This window comes from Myotis daubentonii, chromosome 1, assembly GCF_963259705.1.
Source record: "Myotis daubentonii chromosome 1, mMyoDau2.1, whole genome shotgun sequence".
Classification (NCBI taxonomy): domain Eukaryota; kingdom Metazoa; phylum Chordata; class Mammalia; order Chiroptera; family Vespertilionidae; genus Myotis; species Myotis daubentonii.
This window is the reverse complement of record NC_081840.1, coordinates 185,704,285-185,728,488: the sequence shown is the minus strand read 5'-3', so window position 1 is coordinate 185,728,488 and position 24,204 is coordinate 185,704,285. Positions and strand designations below refer to the sequence as shown.

General features: G+C 39.3%; 1 protein-coding gene across 1 annotated transcript in view; it reads left to right on the top strand.

Moving 5' to 3' along the window:
* BTC (betacellulin) overlaps positions 1-20,433 on the top strand; it is a 51,791-nt gene extending 31,358 nt beyond the window's left edge. The window contains exons 3-6 of the mRNA XM_059668512.1: positions 4,412-4,529; positions 10,711-10,857; positions 13,766-13,861; positions 15,958-20,433. Of these exons, the coding sequence (XP_059524495.1) occupies positions 4,412-4,529; positions 10,711-10,857; positions 13,766-13,859 (359 nt within the window). The 3' untranslated portion in view covers positions 13,860-13,861; positions 15,958-20,433. The remainder of the gene's footprint in view (positions 1-4,411; positions 4,530-10,710; positions 10,858-13,765; positions 13,862-15,957) is intronic.
* The last annotated feature ends 3,771 nt before the right edge of the window (positions 20,434-24,204 follow it).

Genomic DNA, 24,204 nt, shown 5'->3' with positions numbered 1-24,204 from the left:
ACCTTTTGGCTTTAAAAAGTTGTAATATTATGAAACTCCCACTGGGAAGATGCCTGGAAGCCAAGGACACAAGCTTGAAGCCTTGGGCTCTCCTTCACAGACTAAGAAGAAACGTTTCTCTAAACTCTGCTGGGACCCCTTAAACTCTCCTGTGCCCTGGGTGTTTCCATCTTGAGGTCAGGCATCTGAGTGGGAAGATGAATTTCTAGGTATTTGTTTTTCTTCCTCTCTCCTTGTAAACACTTGTAGGACATCTACCTCCCTATTGAACACCCCGTTTTAAGTCCCCCACACAGACATTTAACTATGTGTCAAAATAGGGGTCACATATACTATGAGGTTGTGAACATTGTAGTGACAATTACAAAAGACATTGTAATAATAATTTTACCTTACCTTTAGAGTTGTTTTCAGAAGAGCTGCTGATATTAATATCATTACAAAATCATTACTTAGATTTGTACTAAGCACTATTGGAATAAGTAAGTGAAGGTTTTATGAAAAATAGAACTAATGTTTCAAATCTGAAGAGTTTCATCACCAAGATATTACAAAACCTGTTTTGGCTTGAGAGAAAGAATCATGTACAGAAAGACCAAGACACCATGTTGCTTAATCAAAGCATCTATCAAATTGAGGGAAAATCCATATTTAAACAAAGTAATTTGGGTGTCTGCTGTATTCCTACACTTGAATTTGGCTAAAGAGAATCCATCACATCTCATCTAATTATCCATATCACCCATGGAAGATACACTTCTTGTCTATCTGCCCATGTGATCGCAGAAAGAGGTTCTTACTTCTGATCCCTTTTGCTAACTCTTAGAATCAGATTTTGACATACACTGACCTGCAGTAACCCTTGTGATTTCTCATTTAATTGGCATTAGAATCTTAGGTATATGGTGTCTCAAGAAGAGACTGAGATATATTACCTGTGCCCATCCAGTTAAGAGACTGTTGCAACCTGGCTCACCGGTGGATGTAATTTTCCAGTGGAATTTTGTGAGACAGACTCATTCCCAGAGGAATGTTTTGGTTTTTGACATATGGGTTGGAAAAGAGGAAGGTGGGAGGGATAAAGATCAATTAATTCCTCCATACCCAGAATCAAGGGGGGCTTTAAGTCCGTGACATGTTCAAAACCATGCCATTCAATTCTCAAAAGAGAAACCCAGGACATGGGACTAATTTTACTTTTGTCATAGGATTGACTTTTTCTTCTTCTTGAGACACATTCCTGGACTGGAATGGTATAATTTTGCCATTCCCCACCTATCTCATCAGGTCTCATGATAGGCAGAAAATGTGAGATTTCACAATTGTTCAACTTTCAAATGTGACCTTTGTGAACTTTGATGAAAGCAACTGGGATTGTAGATGCATTTCCAAAGGGGCAATGCTGGTCAGCCTTTAATTTCCAAGAGAGAGAGAGAGAGAGAGAGAGAGAGAGAGAGAGAGAGAGAGAGAGAGAGAGAGAGAGAATCTCTCTGGTTTTGGGGGTGGGGGGAGGGGGCAGTATGTGTGAGTTATTTTTCTTCCAGGTTTTAAAGTTCCATAGAGAAATCACTGAATATTTTCTGCCTGATGGCATAGAGCTGTTTTTAAATCCAAATAATGCTGTGAATATTTAAGAGCAAGCTTATTTGGCAAAGAAGAGAGCTCTGTGAGGTATGAAAACAGGGCCTGGCAACCGTTTCCCTGGCACAGGTGCGTGTTGCTGGATGAACTGAGGCTGATCAAATCACTGCATCCAGCAGCTGCTAATAAGAAGGTTTAGGGGATCCTGGTCTACATGGTGCTTATGAGAACTCTGACTATGTTTAAAGATGCACAAGGACTAAGTGACTCAGTCGAGGTCAGAGCACAGAATGATACAGCTTACATTTAAAGCCAGGTGCGTTTTGCAAAGTAGAAAAGACCTTTCTGGAGCACAGCAGATCTGTCACTAAGTGTTATTGCTTCTTAAATTCTTCTCCTTGCCCTCTGTTCACCTGCGGCAGGCATGCAACACATATGTCTGTGTGGCTCAGCTGTGCCTTGGTTGATTGCTTGCACGGGTATCTTTCTACTCAGATCCAGTCTGCACTTGCCTATCTAATACATTTATAAAAGGCTTCCCATTTAGCTTTTACATGTACCATTGAATTTATTGCATAAGAACCTTCTTCAGCTCTCTCCTGCCTTAAATTTCAGTGCAAACACTTCTGACAATTTGAGTTCTCTAACTTCTATTCACAGCCATCTTTGTCTGCTCCCCTTCATGCCCCTTCCATGGTTCCTATTAAATCTTCCCCTTGTATAAGCTTGCATATTCTTGACCCTGGCCTTTTGACCTTGACATTCTCCGTACCTCATTGCTTACTCACCTCCTCCTAAATAAAAAAAATCTACATGTCCCAGAAATGTTCCCTTAATTAAATAAGCACTTTTGTACTGATACAAGATTTTTCTTAGAATTGCCAAGTTTCTACAATCGATCCATTTACTGAGGGCCTTATAGTCCAGGTACTCTGCTAGGAATTCCACATGTATTTTCTTTGAGCCTCTGAACAAGGTAGATGTTATCATTTTCAGTTTGCAGATGAGGAAACTCATTCTCAGGCAGCTTTATTTGCTTTCCCAGACCCATGTGGCTAGTGAAAGGCGGAGCTGAAAATGAAACACTAAGTTCTTTCCTCCCAATCCAGTGTTCTTTCCACTGCTTTCAGTGGACCAAACTGTTTATGCAGTTACTATGGTTGCTCTTGCTTGTTGCTTGCTTATTCTTGTCTTGAATTTGGTTTATTATGAGAGGGAGATAGGATATCCCTTATTTCTTTGATGTTTTCCAATGTCTACTATAGGGCTCTGGAGATAGAAACTACTTGATGAATGGAAGTTAACTAATCAATTCATTTGCCAAAATACACAGATCTTTGCCTTTGAGCCAATTTGCACTTATTTCTGGCAGAAATTTCAGTAAGAACCCCATTGATTGGCATGCATGACAGAAATATCTGGCGCAGACCAGCAGTGAGCATGGCTGGTAATTAAGCCACCAACCAAAACCAGGTCAGCCAGTTCCTCAGCAACATTCTGCCACCCACTAAAACTGTGACCTGGCATCGCAGGCATTTGCTGTGTGTAGATCGTCAGAGCTCTTTGTGTCTCCCCTTTGGTGGCCCTGAGCAATTATATGTGCTCATTACATAACATGAAGGAAGAAGTTTACAGTCTTTGCTAATAATAAAAGGATTGTTTGATGTCATAGGGGTGGCAGGTGCCACACCAAACCTAGTGTGAAAGGCCCTCCAGAAGGGAACACTGTGGTCTTTCTGGCTCCACAGGTGTCTGACTCCTGCAAGCGGCTGGTCATGACATGAATATGGAAAGTCCGACCCTGAGCTGGGCCTGGCTAGTTAGCTGCTCTCTCTGGGTGTGAGCACATGTCTGCTGTGAATCAACACAGCCAGTTAGTATTTCTGTACTGTTCCTCCTGACAATGTTTATTTATTGAAACTTTCTATGATGAGAAAATGGTTACATATTACTGTCCCAGGTGAATAAATAGGCCATCACTACCCTAAAGGTGAGACAAGAAGGACAGGGCAGTACAGGATTGAAATCATGGATGTGAAGCTTTCAGAATCTTCCTCCTTCTTCAGGCCATGAGCATCCTTCCAGGGGTCAATTGAGAGAGAGAATCTCCCACTCAGGAAGCATGACTTCTAGGGGCCTCAGGTGCAGAGCAGATGACAGCCACCTGTGAAGAGCTGGCTCCATGGAGTGCTGAGTGGAGGGGTCAAGAGCATGGACTGTGGGGCACGATGGCCCACGTTTGCTCCCCAGGCCTGCTTAGTACTAGTTGTGTGACTCTGGAAGGTGCCTTAGCCTCTCATTAATAAATAGGAGATTTGCTCATTAATAAATAGGACATTAGGATGCTGTCTACTTCTAAGAATGTTATGAGAATTAAATGCATTCATGAAAACAAAGTATACAGACCAGCATCTGGTTTCAGTAAGTGCTTTGTAAGTGTTTAAATTAAAACAACTTTAAAAAGGAAAAGAAAAGCATACCTCTCTCTTCAATGCCACCAGCCCCTCGGTTCTATAATCTTCATGAAAAGAGTAACCTTTTCTCTTCCCACAACTATGCTCTACCCTTTAAACAACACCAATGTTTCTGAGAGGTAGAATGCTCAGAAATCTAATTAAAATATGAAATGTTCCCACCACAGTTCCCATTATACAATCTCTAGCGTTATTTTGGAGCCACAGAAGTATAACTTTTATCCCAGTGTAGAGAGGAGAAAAGAGAAACGGGAGTATATTCTACAGAACACCTGGCAGCAAAGATAAGCGTATACTACTACTTAGAAATGTGTTTTTAAGGGGAGTGACTTATTGAAGTTTTTCTTATTTTTTAGCTACCACCACACAATCAAAGTGGAATGACTACTTCTCTCCATGCCCCAAGAAATATGAGCATTACTGCATCAATGGGAAATGTCGCTTCGTGGGGGCCCTGCAGACACCCTCCTGCCTGTAAGTGGAGGCCCTGAGCCTGCAAGCAAAGGGGCGCGGGATGGTGCTGGCCGGGGGCTCCGCAGCTCTGGCAAGTCTGAGCTAATCAAGCCGCCTGCCAGCACAGAGACCCCTGGCCTACCCCAGCCACTTGTTCAGGGGCTCCTTCCACAGGTGCTTACGGAGAAACTGGTGCACGTCAGAGGGTCCTGATTTGCTTGCAGGCAGGGCCGCAGCCTCTGCTGACTTAGGCAAGCAAGACTGTTTCTGTCCAGTGTTGAGAATGTTTTTTTTCTCTTCCACTATAGTTTTATTATTATTATTTTTCAATTTAGTTTATATTCAATTTATTATGTGTTAGTTTGAGGTATACAGCATAGTGGTTATATAATCATATACTTTATAAAGTGTTCCCCCTATATCAAGTACCCACCTGGCACCTTACATACTATGACAATATTGTTGACTATATTTTCTATGCTGAAATTTCCATCCTTCTGGCTACTTTGTAATCACCAATCTGTACTTCTGCATGTCTTCATCTTCCCCCTCCAACCTCCCAACCTTTCCCTCTGGCAACCATCAGTCTGTTCTCTGTATCTATGACTCTGTTTCTGTTTTGTTTGCTCATTTGTATTGTTCTTTAGGTTCCACAAACAAGTGAAATCATATGGTATTTGTCTTCCTCTGACTGGCTTATTTCACTTAGCATAATGGCCTCTAGGTCCATACATGCTATTGCAAATGGTAAGATTCCATTCTTTTTTATGGCCAAGTAGTATTCCATTCTATGTATGTACCACAGCGTTTTTACTCACTCATCTACTGATGGGCACCTGAGTTGCTTCTATGGCCCCATGGTGTAATGGTTAGCACTATTGACTTTGAATCCAGGGATCTCCATGGGACTTGCTTCTGTTTTGGTGACATCCTCCTGTGTACTTCTTATAATTCCTTACCCCTAACCCATCTTGTGTCTGTGGTGTAGTGGTTATCACATGAGCCTCACATGAGGGCAGGAAGAGATTAACCAAAGAACTTATATGGATATATGCATAACCCATGGATAGGCAATAGTGCAGTAAAGGCCTGGGGAGGGGCCAGAAGTGGGGTGGAGGCAGTCAATGGGGGGAATATCTGTAATACTTTCAACAATAAAGATAATTTTTAAAGGGTGCTTTTAAAAGCTCAATTTATCTCCCATGTGTTTTAAATGGAAACAACATTTTCTGGCATTAGTTATGTGGTTTGTAATTCATTTAAATATGAAAGAGTTTCTGCCAAATTAAAAGTTACTTTTGCAGGTGTCAATTAAGTGCAAAGAAACCCATCTTATCCATAAATATAGATTTCCAAAGCTTGTTTAATAGGGCAGGGAATTGGGAGAAAAATCTTCACCTGTTAGTACATTAAGAGTCCAAATTTTAATTTACTTAGGCACAAGAAACATTTTTGCATAATTTAAATATTCATTTTCTTCTAAAGAGATGTCCCTCTAAAATGCTCTTAGAGCTTACCTCATAGGGTAGCAATGTGATTTCTTAAGTATAATTTTGACCTAAAATTCATAGAATATTTATATTCTGTGCATTTCCCCCCAGCATAGTTTTTTTGTTTGTTTGTTTTTTAATCATTATCTCAGGACAGTAATTCTAATCCCTAATTTAGTGAAATGTTTGAGTGATGGACTTCTTCAAAATTTAATTATATTTAAATTTAATTTAAAAATAAATATATAAGGATAATAATTAGAGGGGGAAAAGGGAATAAGAAAGATGTGTGTGTGTGTGTGTGTGTGTGTGTGTGTGTGTGTGTGTGTGTGTGTGTGTTGGGAAAGAGCTGATTTTTTTTTTTCAATTCCATTTAATTGCTCATTGGTTTGGGAGAATATATTGAGTCTTTTAAATATTAATGCTCATTAATGCACTACATTTTTCTAACTGATCTCTATATCTGTACATTTATTGCTCTTTAGTTTTGCTGCCTTCTAAAATGAAAACCACAGTGTGTAATCTACTCCTTAAGATCAATCAACACACAGCATGCTCCCTTCTGCCCACTCATTTCCTCAGTCTCCAAAGCTCCTCTGATCCCGCTTTAACTTCCTAACCACATCACCATGATAGAGTTAAATGTTCCTCTACAATCCTGCATTCCTTTGCATGTGTATCACACAAGCTCTTCTCAGAATCTGCAAAATTCATTCTCACTGTTGTTTTACATGCAACTCAAACATCAGCTCTTCCTGGACCCCTGCATCATCTTCCCTCTTCTCAGACACGTTCAGGTGTTGGCTAGATGCCCTTTCTCTGGGATCTAGTCCCACTTTTATAAAAACTCTTTCCCCTTGGAGCATAAATGGTTTCTGTAAATGTCACTTCTGTGACTGTGAACACCTAGAAGGCAGGGCTTATGGCTTATTCCTTTTTGTGTTCCGGTGCCAAGCATCACACCTAGATTTTACTAGGTGCTGAAGAAATGACTGATGAATTAGTGACTGAGTCCTCCTATCATAATCCATCTAATGCTATGCTAAGTGTCAAAACCAAGGCCTTGCCCAGGTGATGTGGCTCAGTCGTTGAGCATTGACCCACAACCAGGAGGTCACCTACTCAATTCCTGGTCAGAGTACATGCCTTTATTGTGGCTTCAATGCCCAGTAGGGGCATGCAGGAAGTAGCTGATTCATCTTTCTCTATATATATCCTTCGTCCTTCCTCTCTCTCTAAAAAAATCAATTTAAAAAACATATAAAAACACACAAACCAAGGCCTTAATCTGAACCAGGAACACCTTCTTAGTGGTAGAATGATACTGAATCAATAGGAGGTGGGAAAGCATATGGGGCAGGACACAGATTTTGGAATCAAATAGACCTAAGTTAAAATTTTGTTTCCATCAAGAATAAGCAAGTTTAACAATGGATCAGTTATCTTTCCCAATTCTCAGTTTTATCATCTGTAAGATGGAATAATAATATCTCCCTCTGAAGTATTGAGAACTAAGCAAAATAAACATTAATAAAATATGTATTATGGTACCTAGCACAGAGTAAATTTTTCATAAATTGTGCCATGAGATGAGTGAGAAATATTGAACCTAGGCCTGACCTTTTGGGTAACTTACATGGATTCAAGTGAAACTGTCCTGCCCGTGGTGCCTATGCTATTCTGGGAACCAGAAATATCTCCTTTTGCTTGAGCTCACAGGAGTTTGTGGATTCCTGTTTTTACATAAATACCACAGTGCTTCAAAGAACTTCAAAGAACTTCAATCCTTTATTAGTCTCTTCTGGAGATTCTTGGAATGGAGATAATTTGTTTCCAGATACATAATTTTTATTTATTTATGCAGCACATTTCATTTAAGCAGAATTACATGGGATTGGGCATTAACTTGGTAGGCAACTTACTGCATTTGAGCCCCAGCCCCACTGACTCAATTTCTCTATAGCTGAGTTACTCCATCTGTAAAATGGGTTAATAATAACAACTACTGCAAAGGTTGTTTTAAGAATCAATTGAGCCCGGCCAGCGAGGCTCAGTGGTTGAGCATTGACCTATGAACTAGGAGGTTGAGGTTTAATTCCCAGTCAGGGCACATGCCAGAGGCAGCCAATTCAGGATTCTCTCTCATCATTGATGTTTCTGTCTCTCTCCCTCCCTCTCTCTTCCTTGTGAAATCAATAAAAAAATGTATTTAAAAAAAAAGAATCAATAGAGCTAATACCTCTAAATCTCTTAGATTTGTGTCTGGTGATTATTCCAGAAAAGTGATTCCCAATCTGATTTTCCAGAGTCCTCAAGGGTCATGGGAATCTTTAAAAATTATTTAAAATTTTATTTCATGGTTATTAAATCTCATTTGTTTAGTTATTCAGCATTTAATAAACATCTACTGGAATCTTGTACCTTTGCCTTGTTTTACCTTTTAAAATGAACACCGGCATGTAGGTTATTATTGGTTTGATGAGAAGTGAAATAACATGAGAGCCACTATCACTGGTGAAGGTTTCACCTTCTAGCATGGTTCACTGGGTTATAACTTTTAGGGAGGGTTACTGCTCACTGAGAAATTCAACCGAAGTGTGACTACACCACAGGATCTGAAGTTTATAATTAGAAAAGCATTCTAAAGAGCATTAAGTAATTGCTGTGTATTTTACAGGCAAAGTTTTTGTTTAAAAATGCCACCTTTAGTGAATTTGTTAGAGAAACATTTAAGCTAATTAGGAGAGACTATATTTGTAAGATTTTAATTATGACCTTTAAAAAAAGACTCTTAAAAACTTTCACCCCACATATGAAATTAAAAGTTATTTCCCCCCCTCCTCAGTTCCAGGCCCATGTACCAGAGATTTTTTTGATGTTTTGAGATATTTCTAAGCTTTTTTTCCATAATTTTAACCTTGCAACAAAGATACCCAATTCTCTTGAAGGAAGCAGTTTTCTCTCATAGGTCCTGGGGTCCTTGTGCAGTAGATGTCATTAAGTGTCTTTCTCCTGTGCCTGCATTGAGCCTCACCTTTCAACTCAGGGTTGAGAATGAGCTTGTTTTTGTGTTGTTGTTGTTTTCAATCCTCACCTGAGGATATGCTTACAGAGAGGAAGGGGGGAGGGGAGGGAAGGGAGAGAGAGAGAGAGAGAGAGAGAGAGAGAGAGAGAGAGAGAGAGAGATTAACCCATTGGTTGCTTTCTATGATCATACCAAATGAGGATGGAACCTGCAACCCAGGTGTGTGCCTTGACCAAGAATGGAACCAGCAACCTTTCAGTGCACAGGATGATGCTCAACCAACTGAGCCACTCCAGCCAAGCTTGTTTCTTTGTTTTGTTTTGTTTAATTTTTATAGCATTGTATCAGCTGCAATCTTGGCATTTAGGGAATCTCCTTATTTGTGAAATATAGGCTTTGTGGGAATTAACTGCCTTGACTTTTTGGTCAAACATAAACCATAGAACAGCCTGGCAATTCATCTCTTTTTACAAAATTAAAACTAAATCAAGCAAAGCAAAACAAAACAAAAAGAAGTTGTACAGAAGTCTTTTCAAGAAGCATAATTTCCCCCTTTTCAGATGCATATAATTATGACCAACATCTCTGCATTTTGAATGAGTCTAAGGAGAAAGGGAAAAGTAATTGATGTTACAACATATAATTTCAGTTTCAAATGTCCTCAAACTTCTTAAATACCTTTGAAGCACAGGCACTCTTTAGAGAATACCAGGAATAGTCTCCAAATCACTGAGCCTGGAGCTTCTTGAGTGTTGCTCAGACAAGCCTTGGCGTGGTCAAATACACCCCTAACTGTAACTCAGACTTGGGGCATCCGCTGAGTTCAGGTGAATCTTAGGACTGTATTGATAGAGAGTTGAGAGAATGAGGGGAGTGATAACTTGTTGATTTCTGGTCACTGCACTTTATTAGGCCATGGAGAAAGGGAGGCCATTTGGAAGAGAGGAGAGGGAATTATGACCAGATCTGAGAATGTGGCTTTAGAAGATCAGATAAAGGAACCAGAAACCAGGAACCAGAGAGGATAAGACCTACTGTGTTTGGGAGTGTAGTTGGGGAGGTGGTGACTAGAAGAGCAATAGAAGAGCAGTACCTAATCTGTGACGCATGCAAGCAGTAGAACTAGAACTGATGGGTGGAAGTCACAGAGAGAGAACAATTCTGTTGAATAATATTTAGGGAACTTCTATATGTAGGTAGATGTCTATGAACGTTCATGCACATTATCATTTTTGATGATATGAAACAATATAATTTTTAAATAAATTATATTAAGAGAACCTGGGCACACTGAAATTGTTCCTATTACCCAGCGATGAAATGGGAAACCCTTGTCATGTAGGTATTTAAGAGCTTGGGAATGTTGTGGAGGGAATTTTATCATTTTCTTTATTCAAATGCAAAATCTAAAATTCCAAACTAAAATTTAGTAAATTGTCAACATCCCTATTTATTTATGTTATACATTGTGTTAATATTGTTCAACTGATGACAGATTTTCAGCAAAACAAAGAAAGAGAAATTGCTCATGAACATAGTGGTGTACAGCTATTTAACATTTTAAAGGAATTGTGTCCCATATTAATTCCAAGGAATGAAAACGGTGTTAGTTTCTTCATAAAAGAAATAGTAGAGATTCGGAAAACTCCCATTTTCACCTTGTTTTGTTCTTGTTTTGTTTTTACAGCTGTGATGATGGCTATGCTGGGGCGAGATGTGAGAGAGTTGACTTTTTTTACCTGAGGGGAGACACAGGACAGATTCTGGTGATTTGTTTGACAGCAGTTATGGTGACATTGATCATTTTGGTGATTGGTGTCTGCACATGCTGTCAGTAAGTATTTTTAATTTAATTTTAAGTAAATCTGAGGAACTGTATCTTCCTCATTCTTTCCTTCCTGCCCTCCTTCCTAACTTTTTTGTTTTTCCTTTGATTTAAATAAATCACTTTCCAGGTTTGCCATAATTTATTTAAACTGTTTATAACAAAACACATGATATTTGTCATTTTACTGAGCACAATTATTATAGTTTAAAATCAAATTTGTATAAATTTCCTAATTTAAAGAAAACTGTTATTTAGTCCTAAAGTTCATCATATTTTATGTGATTTTGTTGGGCTAAATTAGACTCCTTTTCTCAAGCTGAACCATGACAAATTAACTTTGAAAGATTGAAATACACTGAGTGGCCAGGTTATTATGACCGGCCAGATTATTATAACCAACCCATCAGTACAATGAAGTGAATTAGTTATCCTATCTAATTATAGAGAAACATGATAATTAACCATAACTTCGCTACCCTTCCCATTGGCTAATCAGCGAGATATGCAAATTAACTGCCAGCAAAGATGGCAGCCGGCAGCCAAGCAGCTGAAGTGAACATGAACATGAGGCTTGCTTACTCCAGTGATGGAGGAAGTCAATGTTCCCCGCCTGCCACAGCCCAGCTCTGAGCTCCAGATGAAACAATGTTGCAATTATAGAACCTAAACAAACCCCAGAAACCTGCTTTCAGCCAGCGCAGCCTCAGAGCTTAGAGCAGCCAGTGATGGCAACAGAGTTTCAATTATAGAATCTAAACAAACCCAGGTACCTGCTTTCAGCCGGCAACGGCCTCAGAGCTGGAGCCTGCTCTCAGCTCCAGTGACAGCTATAAAAGGTAAATTAATCCCAGAATTAAAAAAAAAAAAAAAAAAAAGGAGAGGCTGGGAGCTTCAGTCACCCACCAGCCTGAAAACAGCCCTCAGCCCCTCACCCAGACTGGCCAGGCACCCCAGTGGGGACCCCCACACTGAAGGGGATGTGACCAGCTGCAAACAGCCATCATCCCCTCATTCAGGCTGGCCAGGCACCAAAGCGGGACCCCCACCCTGAAGGGGGTGTGACCAGCTGCAAACAGCCATCATCCCATTATCCAGGCTGGCCAGGCACCCAGGCAGGACCCCCACCCTGATCTGGATCACCCTTCAGGGCAAACCAGCTGGCCCCCACCCGTGCACCAGGCCTCTATCCTATATAGTAAACGGGTAATAGGGAAACTGACCCTAACAGCAGAAGGACTGGGAATGACTGGTCACTATGACACACACTGACCATCAAGGGGCAGACGCTCAATGCAGAAGCTGCCCTCTGGTGGTCAGGGCGCTCTCACATGGGAGGAGCTCTGTTCAGCCACAAGCCAGGCTTATGGCTGCCAGTACAGCGGTGGTGGCAGCCTCTCCTGCCTCCTCAGCAGCGCTAAGGATGTCCGACTGCAGTTTAGGCCTGCTCCCCGCTGGCAAGTGGACATCCTCCGAGGGCTGCTGGGCGGCCAGAGGGATGTCTGATTGCCATCTTAGGCCCAATCCTCTGGGGAGCGCACCTAAGTCAGCAGATGGTCATCCCCTGAGTGGTCCCAGACTGCGAGAGGGCACAGGCCAGGCTGAAGGACCTCCTATCCCCCCCAAGTGCACAAATTTTTGTGCACCGGGCCTCTAGTGCAAATAATAATAATAATAATAATAATAATAATAATAATAATAAAACCTTGAGAGTATTTGCTTAGGAAGTTTTCAATATTCAGTTTTTTGGAAGTGTCAATGAAGTACTGATGGGGTGGTCATAATAATCTGGCCACTCAGTGTAAATGAACAAAACATTTTTTCCCCACATCAAAATAATAAATTTAATTTGTGAAAGATAATTACACTCTTGTTCTTCTCTTTTACTTTTCATTATATGCCACAACTTTGGCACTCAAGAAACACCTTGCTTTTGTCTGAGAGAGTGTGGCTTGGTATATTACTTAAGATAGTTACTTTTGGAAACCCATCAAATGTTTTGTTAGACTAGAACTCCCAGGTGGTATGCTAAAAAGTCTTCCCTTCCAGTGCTATCTTTCTGTCTTGAGAAACTAGTGCAGCCTCCTAAACTGCTGCAATTACTTCTGGCCTGCGGTCTAGGCCAGAAGAGGGCGTCTCATGATCCCTTTCTTCACAGCCATCAGGGCTGAGAAACACAAGCAGAGCTCCAGGGTGACTTTTATTTTTGTTCCAGCTCTGCCATTGAGTATCTTTGAAACTTTGAAGAACTTTCTTATAACATCTGAAGCCTTTAATTGTATTTTCTATAAAATTAAAGGATTAAACCAGATAATCTGTAAGATTCCTTCTAGCTATAAAATTGAAAACTATTTTTTATTTTATTTTACCTACTTTATAGCAAAAGGAGCTTTTATAATGCTCCCAAAGGACAGAGTATTTGTTGGACAGAGCTCAGAAGTGGCCTATTTTATCACATTAATTTTGAGTTATACTTTTAAAAAAATGGGATTAGAGTCCAGATTTCTAATGTATCTGGCAACTTAATAAACATTCCAAAAGTGCTCTTGGTTTTCTTATATTTGTTTCCAATGTGTATTATATCTTATATACACACTAAATAATGCTGTATCCATCTATTTTGTAAAATGACTTGTTTTAGAAAATGTTCTTGTGCTAACCAAACTGCATCAACACTCAGATGCCATATTTTTCTATCTATAGCCATACTCTTTCCCACTGTTGCTTATTGTAGCGATCAATGGAGCCTAGGGAGAGAGATGATTTAAGAGAAAACCTCAAATATTTAAGGTAAATAAAGGAACCTATGCACTCTTAACAAGTGTAGAAATAAAATCATAGGCGGCTTTCTTGATGATTAATTTTGTCTTCGCGTGAACTAACAGGCCTATGCTAATTTCTAACACCATTTTCCAAGTCCCCTTCGAAGGAAAAAGAAAGAAGATATGCCAAATCTTGGTAAAGATATAACTCCTGTAAATGAAGATATTCAAGAGACTAGTATTGCTTAATGGTGAGTGTGATAAATTTGGTAGATGGGAAACTATTCAGATGGCATTTATCTGGGAAAATAGGGCTTTACTTGCATCTAATAAATCATTGATTGGAGTTTGATTATGTTTAAAAACATCTAAAAATAAATCGAATTTTTCATAGACTCTGAAGTCAAATAAAACGTTCTCAGATCTTTCTCTCACATGTTATCACAGAGATACATGCATATGGGGAGAGGACTTTCATATACTTTTTCTAAGGTACCCAGATCAATTGGTTTTTTAATTTTTAAAAATAGATTTTTATTGATTGCAGAGAGAAAGGGAAAGGGAGAGAGATAGAAACATCAATGATTGGAGAGAATCATTGATCGGCTGCCTCCTGCACGTCCCCTACTAGAGATCAAGCCCACAACCCGAGCATGTGCCCTGACCGGAACTCAACCACGGTCTCCAGGTTCAAAGGTGGATGCTCAACCACTGAGCCATGCCGGCTGGGCGGTTTTCTAATTTTACATAGTTGTGTAGTTATTTTATATTTTTTTCTTCCTCATTTTTGGACACAAAGAATAGGTGGAGAGACATCTCACATTGAGAGGAAATAACAATAGTAATGTTCTATTAATAGCTTCATTTATTGAGCATTTACCACATGCCAAACACTGTCCTGTGCTCTTTAAATGTTGTATCAATTAGTTTCCCAGTAGGAATCACAAATCCTCTGGGATGGTCCAATAAAGAGATTTTTAAAAATATATTTTTAGTGATTTCAGAGAGGAAGGGAGAGGGAGAGAGAAATAGAGACATCAATAATGAGAGAGAATCATTGATTGGCTGCCTCCTACTGGGGATTGAGCCCACAACCCAGGCACATGCCTTTGACCAGAATCAAACTAGGGACTCTTCAGTCCTCAGGCCAATGCTCTATCCACTGAGTCAAACCAGCTAGAGCCAATAAAACGATTTTGATGAAGGGACTTGAGTAGGGGTGGCGGTTGGGGGTAGGGTTGAGGAAACTCACAGGAACATGGAGGCTCCAGAGTCTCACCATGGCAGGAGGCTGTACCCCTCCCATGCTCACAAGGGCTGGAGTTGTGTTCTCTTGGCCCTGAGAGGTGGGCTGGTGGAGGACCCACCAGCCAAGAGCTGTTGCTGTGGAAGGAAATAGCCACTGCTGTAACCTAAACAAGGAGGGAGGCAGGAAATGAAGAAAAACTCCCCAAACTTTCTCTCCTTCTGCCTTCAGATCTTCAGCAGTAGCCTTCCACTAGCTAAACCCAAGAAGAAGCAGAAAGGCAAGAGAGACCTTGTGATGCAATCTCTAGAGTCAGCCCCCTGGAGGGCACAGCAGGCAGAGAAGGGCTCTGAGGGGGCAAACAACAGTCACCAGGTCGGTTTGGCTGTGATAGTGCCAAACACAACCAAGCTGGTTTAAAACGAAGGAGTGCTTGGCACACATGACTGGCAATCCAGAGACTCCCACGCAGGGAAACATGATTTCTCTCTTTCTGCTCACTGTCTAAAGAGGTGGCTTTGCCCTAACTGGTTTGGCTCAGTGGATAGATCGTCAGCCTGCGGACTCAAGGGTCCCAGGTTTGATTCCGGTCAAGGGCATGTACCTCGGTTGTGGGCGCATCCCCAGTAGGGAGTGTGCAGGAGGCAGCTGATCGATGTTTCTCTCTCATCGATGTTTCTAACTCTCTATCCCTCTCCCTTCCTCTCTGTAAAAAAATCAATAAAATACATTTAAAAAATAAAATAAAATAAAATAAAATAAAATAAAATAATAAAGAGGTCGCTTCATCCTTGATTACTTCCTCCAAGGTCAGTAGCAATCAGGGCCACGTGCTTCCTTGTTAACTTTCAGCAAGAGAGAGACAGTGAATTTCCATAGATCTCCCAGCATCACAAAGAATTTCCTTTCCCAGAAACTTCCAGATTAATGGGGTACAGTAAACACTTCTCAAGAAATTACAATGTTCTCTGAACGTGTTACCAGGATAACACTAATGGATTGAAAACAAAAATTATGGTTCTAGATATATATATATATAGGGGAGGTGGTATTCATAGTACATCTTTCTTTTAAATGCTTGCTCTTTTTTGTTTCCTACAGTCTATGAAGGTACCTCTAGGCTGGTCGCAAGCTACAAAATGCCATGCTCAACTGAAAATGGACAGAATGTGTCTCAGGAAAACAGCTAACAAAATGAATTTTAAATAATGTTATTTACTTTTGTTTGTAACAGTTTGTGTTGTTTACTATTGTTTTTATTATAATAATAAATTTTGTTATCATTTAATAATTGGGAAAAAGTACCCAGTTAAGAAGGGAATATTATTAAACTTCCACTTAATCCAGGATTTGTCACCAGGATTACCAGTTAAATAAGAAAAAGAACTAGGAAGGACTCTAGGTCCTAGATGTTGCTTTAATAATGCATCTGCCACTTATCCAACACTTACCATGTGCTGGGAGTTTGAAATATGTTATTTCCTTGAATACTTGCAAGAATCTCTGAGATATCTATTACAATCCTTATTTCCCATATATGGAAACAGACCCAAAGAAGTTAAATAATCTAACCCAGATTTTCAGAGTTAGGAATTGGTGGAGCTTAAACTGGAACCAAGATTTACCCCATTCAACGTTTGTGCTCTGAACCATCATTTTTGCTCCTCACAGTTGGTACAACCTAACTCACTAGATAACCCAACACTTTCTACTGAACTGTGCTTTGTCATGACTCTGAGATACTGGGGCTATTTTTCTGCAGAAACTTTCTGCAGCATTGACTTTTATTATGTTCCTTTGCTCTTTTATAAATGCTTAGAGACATGAATAAACTTTAGGTTAGTAAAGCAAACAGATTTGCCCCCTAGCTAGTAGAATGCGTAGAGCTATGGACAGGAAGTGCCTGGCAGTCATTAAGCACCAGTTAAGTTCACTGAAGTATCAACAATAGCACTGGAAGATCTAGTTATTCCCCAGGATAATGGTCAGTGGCAGCATAGCAGAGCCCAGGCAGAATCTGGTTGTGACCGTATGCTTGTTTTTGTCCTTCTAATAAGCAGTACCTGTGATTGCTCTCAGTGGAATGTTGTTGCAATGAAATCCCATGTATACAACTATTACCTGGCACCATCTTTCCAAATGCTCCTTTAACTCCCTAGTAAATTTAATAAGGACTCTTTACAACTGAAGAAGCAAAATCTACATGTAACCAACATTCCATAGAATATGGAACTTTCAACACTGACAGGCTAGATCTTTTATAAAAACAGATGGAGGATGTCCCCAAATTGCTGCACTTTGGCTGTTGCACCTGTCATCCCAGCAGCTCCTTTTACAGAATCTTTGTAAATTTTATTCACAGGGTAGATGCCATGCATAAAGTGAAGTGGAGAATTGGGAGAAAAGGTGAAGCTGTATATCACTTTCTATTACACATTGTGTTTGGGGAGAGACTGAGGCTGTGCCTCTGTGTAATATAGACTTTGCTCAAATATCAATGAGAGCTAAGTCAACAACTGATGTTTCTAATTCTATTTTTTTCTCCTGACTTAAACATTCTTACAACAGGATTATATACAGCTGATTTATGTTGTATATGTTTTCTTTTCAAGTCTTCTGGACTCAGTTCATGCCCTTTCTCTTTCTCAGTCTTCTTTGATACTGAGAACACTTGAAACAATGCTTGTTTGAGCATTTAAAACAAAAAAGAAGGGGTAAATGTTTCTTCTTTCCTGAACTGATGTTGGTTGACCAAAGGAATCTCTCAAGACAATTCAGACTGGGGGATTTTGTTTTGACCCTAAGATGTTCATGGTGTCTTTTGAAAATTAGTAGGTCTGATGTCAAGAAAGAACTGAGGATTTTCGTATCTTTTCAAAATGTATTTATAATTGTTTTGCATATATTAAATGAACTTGGATATAAATTGTCAATATTATCAAATAATAAAATTAATTTATTTTTAAAACAAAGAAAACACATATATACGCAGGAATTTTCTATTGGTACCATGTATTACTAAGAGAAATACATTTGAATATTATGCTTTGAAAAACTTTATATTTTATAAGGACTACCATTATTAAATTTGAGATAGTCCATTCTGACCAGATGTTTTCCTTAGAATCTAAGAACTTGGAAGTGTGGTGGACATACCTATGGGATTTTTTGCCCAACAACCTGCCCATATTTTTGACCCCACTTCCAGCATTTGGCTGGTCGAAGGGGAATACTTAATGAAGTTGGGCCAGTTGGAGTCATTCCCATTTCGAAGCTATGGGCAGTCATTTTTTTCCTCATGTGGATCAGAAAAGCAAAGGAAGCTGATTAGAGAGACCAGAGATATAAGATTCAACTTTCCTGAGAGTCTGAGTCCCCAGGACATGTATTCCCAAAGTTTAGCCTCATCCTGTTCCTGCCTGTGGCCTCTAAGAGACATGTTTTCTTTATAATAAATTCCTCATTTGACTTGCTATTTGGGTTTCTGTAACCTGGAACAGAGATCCTAATTTTAGTGCATCATGGGGCTGTGGACAATAGTTTCTTAAAGCAGAAATAACATCCTCTATCAAACAGGATATCAAATTATGGTTTTCACATAGTGCTTTCAATTGTATTAGAGGAACATTTCTAGCAACAATATTCTACTTTCACCCACAGCATTCAAGATGATAATTGCAGAACATAGAGAGGGAGCAGGGAGCTCAGCAAACATTGACTGGGCACCTACTATATCCTAGGCACTGTGCTCCCCATGATAACAAATGCTAAGGAGAAATGACACGACCCCTTAGGAAGCTTACAGTTTAGTGGGAGGAACAGCTACTCACTGATCATCTCCATTCAATTTGGTTCTCTTAAAGGGGCTGAAGGCCTGGGGAGGAGGCAGGAGCAGGTGGAGGGGGTCAGTGAGGGGGGAAAGGAGGGACCTCTATAATACTTTCAGCAATAAAGATAAAAGCATAGAAAAAAAAGAGGTGGAAGGTATTATGGGATCAGAGAGGAGAATGATTAAGGCAGCTTGGAAGGAGTCAGTGAAGGCTCCTGAAGGCGATTACATCTGAACTGGGCTGGCTCCGGGAGATAAAGGTCTCTCCCCAGTTTCTGGGTAAGGGCAGATATTTCTTGGATCCTTGTCAAATTCCTCAGAATCTCTCTTAAATTCTAGCAGTGGAAGGACCAACAGATGTTGTTTCAAGGGAATAAAAAAATTGAAGGAAGCAAGGTTTCATACCTTGTTCCAGAATACCCCAGGCATGATGGGGTAAAGTATACAGGCCTGTGAGTTGTGAGGTGAGATGTTCCTGGTTCCTATGACGTTACATTATTAAGTGATGAGCTGTGATGGGAGAGAGCTTCATATTTCTTTCTTAAAGTAAATTATTTGGGCCTTTCACATTTTCCACTTTATATCATTGCTTATGATATAAGCAAGTGACATAGAGTGTGGAGTAAAATGTTCTGGGTCAGATAGTTTGCTGCTTGGCTAAGGCCCTGGTTGGGGCAAAATTCAGTGAAAGATGTTCAGTACATATTTCAGTGCCCATGGCTTTAAGACCAAACTATTGCCTTAACATGATCTTTATTTTAGTATTTTCTGCTTGCATTTTGTTATGAATTTATTAAAAATATTTATTTTGTACCTACTAAGTGCCAAGTACCATAGGTGCTGGGGCTATATCAATGAACAAAATGCTTTAAAAAAATCTGTCACCTCATAGAGCTCATATTCTAGTGGGTATAATATTTCATAGAATGGAATTTAAACAAGGCTTATCCAAGACGGTATATTACCCAGCGGACTTTGTCATCAGACTTTTAATCTGTCCCACTGTCTTGGAGAATAGAACTCAAGCTGGGCACTCACAGAAGTCAGTATATGGAGGGATCAGCAGATTTTCCTTGACCCAAAATAACTTACATATTTTAATAATGGTTCTCAAGGGCAAGAAATTATAACTATGTCTTCGGTGTAAAAATCTTGGTTTATAATTTAGGGTGTTTTTGTTGTTGTTTTTTGTACTATGGTTGATGCGCATGGGTTGATGCATATGCCTTTGGGCATCTGTTCTTCTTCAAAGAATCCTTCATGCTTCAAAGCATTTTTCTGCAAAAGAACCTGTTCAATGTGATCAGCGTTGGCAGCTGAGCGATAATGCTGGAACATAGCATGCATTAGTCTATTCCTGCCTGTTTGCTAATGCTGCTGCTCCTGGGAATGTGTATTTTACAGTAATATCTAGTTGGCACTTCTGCGAACTCCTTCTTCCCAAGGACCTGTCAGCCATTGATGTTTGAAGCAGCCTGAAATTCCATATTCAGAAACTAAATAAACTATATGGCTCCAAAAACAACTTCAGTAATTATACTCAAGAGATAAATTGTTAGGAATGTTTCTGCTATTGAAAAATTAAAATGTGGGTATATAGGTATGTGTAATTTATCATTATAGTCAGTACTTGTATTATAAAAGAAATGTTAATCAAATGTGTTTTTAAAGACTTTTTCTTTCATGTATTATTATTCTTACACAAGTTTAAGTTACAAAAAAATAAAGGTGTGACCAAAGTACTTTAAGAGGTGTTTTTTTCATTCTTCTTCAGTTTACTTAAAATAAGTCAAACAAAATTCTTCAACACAGAACTCCTTAAAATTGCTTTTTGTGACACATATAATTATTCTTATAGGATGTATGCACAATATAAAATATTTCTATTATCCAAACTAGGCAATTTGTAATATGCTCATTTTTAGTAAGAAATGAGAGAGAACCATTATCTGACTTGCTCTGCAAAACCATTTGAAATACTGCAAAGTATCAACTAATTTTAATAAACCTATTTCTAGAATGTTCTTTTTTTTTTACAACCTAGGAACATTGTTTACTCCATGAACTGGAACTAACAATTCTAAAAAAGTCACTTACCCAGTATGTTTTGTTTGTTGGTTGGTTTTAGTTCTAATGTTAATGTAGCCTTGGGCTGTACTGCCACCCCGCTGCCTCCTAACTCCAACTACATGTCAAAGTATCTGAACCCTTAACCAAACTCAGCAGATCATTCTATAAATGGCATAGGGATGGGAAACTGGCTGCTGAACTATTATAATACAAAGGCTACATGAGCACAGGACCTTTATTCAAACAGATCTGGGAATCAATCCCAGGTATGTCACTTACTGTGAGGCCCTGGGCAAGTCACTTAACCCCTCTGCCATTCTCATCAATGGGTTGAAAATAAATAATAAAGAGTGTGGGCTAAGTGGATTAGATGAGATAATGCCAAAAAAGAAATGCTTAGCCAGCACCTGTAATATTTGAGGCACTCTCAAGGTAAGATTTCAATTAATGTTAGCTACTATTAGTAAGATCAATAATAAGAGTGATGAAGAAGATGGTGATGATAATACTGATATTTTCTAATAAGTCTTATTAAAAACACGGAATTTATTTTTATGTTCAGTCATTGCATTGACACAGTGAAAGTTCTGTGTATTTTTAGGGATTGATGACCCCTGTGAAAAGAATGTCTTCCTACTCTTATCTGAATAAGCCATGGTGAGATGAAGAATTCCAACTCAGGGACAGGCCCTATAAAATTGGCTCATTTTTCTCTCTATATTCTCTCTTGCTCCCTTCCCAACTCCCCCCTTGAAAGTACCCAATGAGAAAATTAAGGAACAATTATTATGTGGCTATTAAAAGTAAATAAAAGCCTAGTCATTTTTAAATTATGCTGAGATAAGTTATTTTTGGAAGTGGAGTTGGACTTTACTACTTGTAGACTCAAAATTATTCATTGTATTAAGAGTAGCTTAGGCCAGAAATTAGGAATAACCTCTCATATTTGTTATTGATGGTGAGCTTGCACAGTAAGAATTATTTTATCCACTTACTGGTTGATAAACCTAAGGTTCAGGAAGCTTAAGTACCCTGACACATCAAATTACTAGAAAATCATTGTCATCTGCTTCTTAACGTTGCTATCTCAGACTTTGAAATAAAAGTGCACTAAAATTATACACTTTCCAAATGGAAAGAAACAGAAATGCGTTGTTTTGGACTCAACCAATTGGCTAAATAAATGATTACTAAAGCTAAGTAGTTGACAAGCTTTAAAAGATTTTAAAAATTAAAACACTGGAATAAAATAAACAGGAATAAAATAACAACATTGCATAGCAACCACCTAATTAGTGTTGGGGTTTTTTGTTTGTTTGATTGTTTTTATTTATTTACTAGAGGCCTAGTGCATGAAAATTCATGCAGGGGGGAGGGGTGTCTCTCAGCCCGGCCTGCACCCTCTCCAATCTGGGACCCCTCGGGGAATGTCCAACTGCGGGGGATGTTAGGCCTGCAGGATCGGGCCTAAACCGGCAGTTGGACATCCCTCTCACAATCTGGAACTGCTGGCTCCTAAACACTCACCTCCCTGCCTGCCTGATCACCCCAAACTGCCTCTGCCTGCCGGCCTGATCGCTTCCTAACCAGTCCCCTGCTGGCTTGATTTCCCCCAACTGCCCTAGTGGCATGCACACTAACTTAATAGAATGCTCTATTAGAGGATATTTTACTTGGTGAAACCAAAATAAGTTTTCAAACTCAGGATATGAAAAGGTAACAGTTTGGGTGTTTCTGAAGTTTTATACAAATTGATGTCATTTAAAAAAATATTTTTCTGATGAGCAAAATTAACTACACATTGCTTGAGTCTCTTGAATTCCACAGAACGTCATTAAAGTAAATCTCACTATTCTAGAATCCGTCACCATTCAGGAATGGACTAGGCAGATGCTTACCTTCACAATAACTAAGAAATAGTATTTTTTTAATCATAGGAGAAATATCAATGTTAAACCTTTCTAATCCATTGAAAATTACACTGCAGAAGCAGCATCGTTTTTTCATGGTAGTATCATCACCTTATGTGACATCAGGTACATGCTTGAAATAAAACACATTCTTGCAAAATACCTTCAGATTCTAATTCAACTGATTAAATATTTCCAAAAGCTGACAATGAGCACACACACACAAAAGTGTTCAAAGTACAAGGAGGGGGAGAGAAAAAACGGAGACAGTGAGTGTTTTCAAGTAAAAGAAAAGACATATACACAATAGCTATAATAAAAAGCTTCATACATTTATACATCTATCAAATGTATATTTAGCATTTACTAAATGCATAGCATAGTGCCAAGAACTCAGAATAAAAGAATGAACTAGACTTAGTTCATGTCCTCAAGAATTTTGTTCTTTAGTAAAGATGAGCATTTTCCTGTACAAATAATACCTTGACAGTATGGACTAGGGATTGAAGGGATTAGGGAGGATTTCTCAGAAGTGGCCTGGAAGAATGAGTGGGACATGATAGGCAAGTATTTGCCAGAAGATATTCCCAGGTCCAAACTGATGTCACACCAACCTTTTCCCTGCTGGGCCACTGTCTGTATGGAGATGTTCCTAGTAATTCAGTAGCTCACCTTGAATAGGTGGCCCATTGGTGTGTGACCAGGTGATAAAGTTTAGTCATCACTTCCTGGTTCAGATGCTGACTCCCTTACTTTTCCTAAAAGTGAATTTTTACTAGACACATCTATAGTGTACCCATTTCATCTCTGGAAAGATTTTGGGGATTGTTTCTAAATTGTTTAAGTTAAGAACAAGGAGGGAGAAATTTGAACCTAATCAGGGTCATCCCAGGCCTTCAGTGGGATTCCCAAGCCCTAACTATTTCCCTCTCTACTTTCTCCCTCACACCATTCTCCCTTTAGGTACCCTGTCCCTCACTGTTCCCTGAAATCTATTTTTTTAATCAAATCTCAATCTCCTTATGTAGATGGTTCAGCAAGCAATTAGGAATGTAAAACTGGAGTTCAAGAAAAGTCCAGGTCAAGAAAAGAAGAGCCTTGAGCAGGGGAAAGACACAATGAGATGACACCTTTAAAAAGAATCGTGAAGAGTACGGGCAATGGTCCAACAATAAAGTTTTTTTTAATAAAATAAAATTTTTAAAAAGAGTACTGGTGATGGACTAATGGGCCACGGATGAGGTCATGAGGAAAAGCTTGTATCCTGATTAGTAATACCTTGATGTGCAATAATGAAAAAGGGGGAATGGAGAAATAAGGAATAAGACTAGATCCACTTCAAAGAGTGAATAGCCAGTACTATTGTGAATAAACGAGAAATGGAGGAAATAAACGTACCTTTGATTTGTGAGCAAGAAAGCCTGGGACACAGAAATGCTGTTGTCATGACAGCAAGAGCAAGGTGAGGTGAGAGCTGACTTTAGGGAGACAAGATAGGTTCCACTGTACATTCGCTAAGTTGCAGGCTGCTCATAGAAC